Source organism: Telmatherina bonti (assembly GCF_933228915.1).
Source record: "Telmatherina bonti genome assembly, chromosome: 14".
Lineage (NCBI taxonomy): Eukaryota > Metazoa > Chordata > Actinopteri > Atheriniformes > Telmatherinidae > Telmatherina > Telmatherina bonti.
Genome location: NC_136612.1, coordinates 31,865,580 through 31,867,857, shown reverse-complemented (window position 1 = coordinate 31,867,857; position 2,278 = coordinate 31,865,580). Strand labels below are relative to the sequence as shown.

Sequence of the window (2,278 nt, the reverse complement as noted above, 5' to 3'; positions counted from 1 at the left end):
TCCCATTTTCAGTGCTTTTTTCTGGTAGATTTGCAAATTAACGTTGCTTCTTCTGTGAACTTCTGAACATCACGTATCTACTTTTGTTTGACTTTTATGACCACAACAAAAGTATTTTTTTCTGAGTCCTTTGAAACCAAAGTTTTTCTTTCATTTTATTGCAATTTCTTTGTAAAACATGAATTTTTTTTTCCCTTTCAGAACAGATGGGTGGGAGCTGAAGCAGCAGAAGGACACAGCAACAGGAAGAGCACATCTACGGGTGACGTCTCACCTCCTGGTGCTGAGATGTCGGCTGAAGCGTGGGAGAACAGCAGCCTGGCCAGCCCTGCGCCTGGTCTCCCTCTGTTCCTACTCATGCTCAACGACAGCGACCTGGATGAGACGTTGTTCAACTCCACCAACTCCACCTTCCCGGATGTCTCTTCCGGTCCAAGCGTGGCCGGAGTCCTCATCCCTCTAATATACATCATTGTTTGCATCATCGGCCTGGGTGGAAATACTTTGGTGATTCACATTGTGCTGCATTACTCAAAGATTGAGTCTGTGACCAACATTTACATCCTCAACTTGGCGATTGCAGATGAGCTTTTCATGCTCGGTCTGCCTTTCCTGGCTGTGCAGAACACCCTCCAGTTGTGGCCCTTTGGTTCCTTCATGTGCCGACTGGTCATGACCGTTGACTCCATCAACCAGTTCACCAGCATCTTCTGCCTGACTGTGATGAGTATCGACCGCTACCTTGCTGTGGTGCACCCCATCCGGTCTTCTAAATGGCGTCGCCCTCGGTTGGCCAAAGTGGTGAACGGCACTGTGTGGGCTCTGTCCTTTCTGGTTGTTCTGCCGGTGGTGATCTTTGCCAACATCCAAAAGGCGGGAGGCACCTGCAACATTTCCTGGCCCCAGCCAGCAAACATCTGGAGAGCTGCTTTCATCATTTACACCTCCACTGTTGGGTTCTTCTGCCCCTTGCTCATCATCTGCCTCTGCTACCTGCTCATTGTCTTCAAAATCCGCAGTTCAGGAAAAAAAGTCCACGCCACCTCAACTAAGCGAAGAAAGTCAGAGCGGAAGGTGACACGGATGGTTGTGATTGTCGTTGCTGTGTTTGTTTTCTGCTGGCTGCCGTTCTACGCTCTCAACATAATCAACCTGCTGGTTTCGCTGCCCTCAGAGTACCAGGGCCTTTACTACTTCGTTGTCGTGCTTTGTTATGCCAACAGTTGCGCTAACCCCATCATTTATGGCTTCCTGTCAGACAACTTCAAGAGGGGTTTCCGTAAAGCCCTCTGCCGGTCCACGAGGAGGGTGGAGAACCACGAGCCGGTGGAGCACCAGCAGCAGCAGGAGGAAGGGAGGAGGGCTCTCATGCCGCGGGAAAGCCTTAGACGGGCTGTAAGGGTGGATGAGGATGAGGATGAAGAAGACGTCTCAGAAATGACTGAGATCTACAGAATCACCCAGAATGGAAACAGCTTGCAGCCGCAGAGCTCACAGCCGCTGTTTTCAGAGAAAGGAGCCACTCCTGGAGGGCCGGAGCCGTTGTCCCCCAACACGAATGTTGGTGATGGAAAAGCGAAGGAACCTGTCCATGGATCCTCGCTAACTGTCCCCCTGCTTCTCAACGGGGCCAAAAATGGGAGCGTTAAGACTCTGCCGGAGGAAAATGTGGAGCAGAGCACTTCCTTGGAAATAAGTTATTTGTAGTGTAAAATGAGCGTAAATCACATGACATCAGCATTATGACACAGGATTGCCTGGCTCGAGTCCGCTGTGGGCCTTTTGGACAACACTGCACTCCTCTGAAAAACCCAACTGGGCCTTAAACTTGCTTCATTTGATCGATGTACAGAAAAAATATGTAAAGATACAGAACTTGCTCATGTATATGAATGTAGAAATATCTGCCTGTATTTAGCTTTAATACGTGTTAGTGTTTCTCTGTAGGCAACTCTCTAATGTGGCAATCATCTGCTCAGGTTTGATTACTTTCTAACTTCTGTTCCAATGCTCGACGCTTAATATCATCGGCTGTATTTGGATTATTGACACACTCACCCAATATTAGGTGTTTTCTATGTAGTCAAGAGGACCTACTGAGTGCGACTGGAGACTGCTGCTGATGCACGTCAGACACTACCAGAAGGCTTCTGTCCTCAATCATTATGTGTGGCTTATTTATTCACAGTTCGGCTACATGTTGCTAATAGAAATCCAAGCAGGTTAGGTAAAGCACAAGTTTGCTGCTCTTAGTTGAGACTGTTTAAATCTCAGCAAT

General features: G+C 48.2%; 1 protein-coding gene across 1 annotated transcript; it reads left to right on the top strand.

Annotated features, from left to right (window-relative positions):
- Positions 1-288: 288 nt before the first annotated feature.
- LOC306765785 (somatostatin receptor 3) lies at positions 289-1,707 on the top strand (the record flags this gene model as incomplete). The annotated part of the gene is made up of 1 exon (XM_079253289.1): positions 289-1,707. The coding sequence occupies one exon, from the start codon at positions 289-291 to the stop codon at positions 1,705-1,707; it is 1,419 nt and encodes a 472-aa protein (XP_079109415.1).
- Between the last annotated feature and the right edge of the window lie 571 nt (positions 1,708-2,278).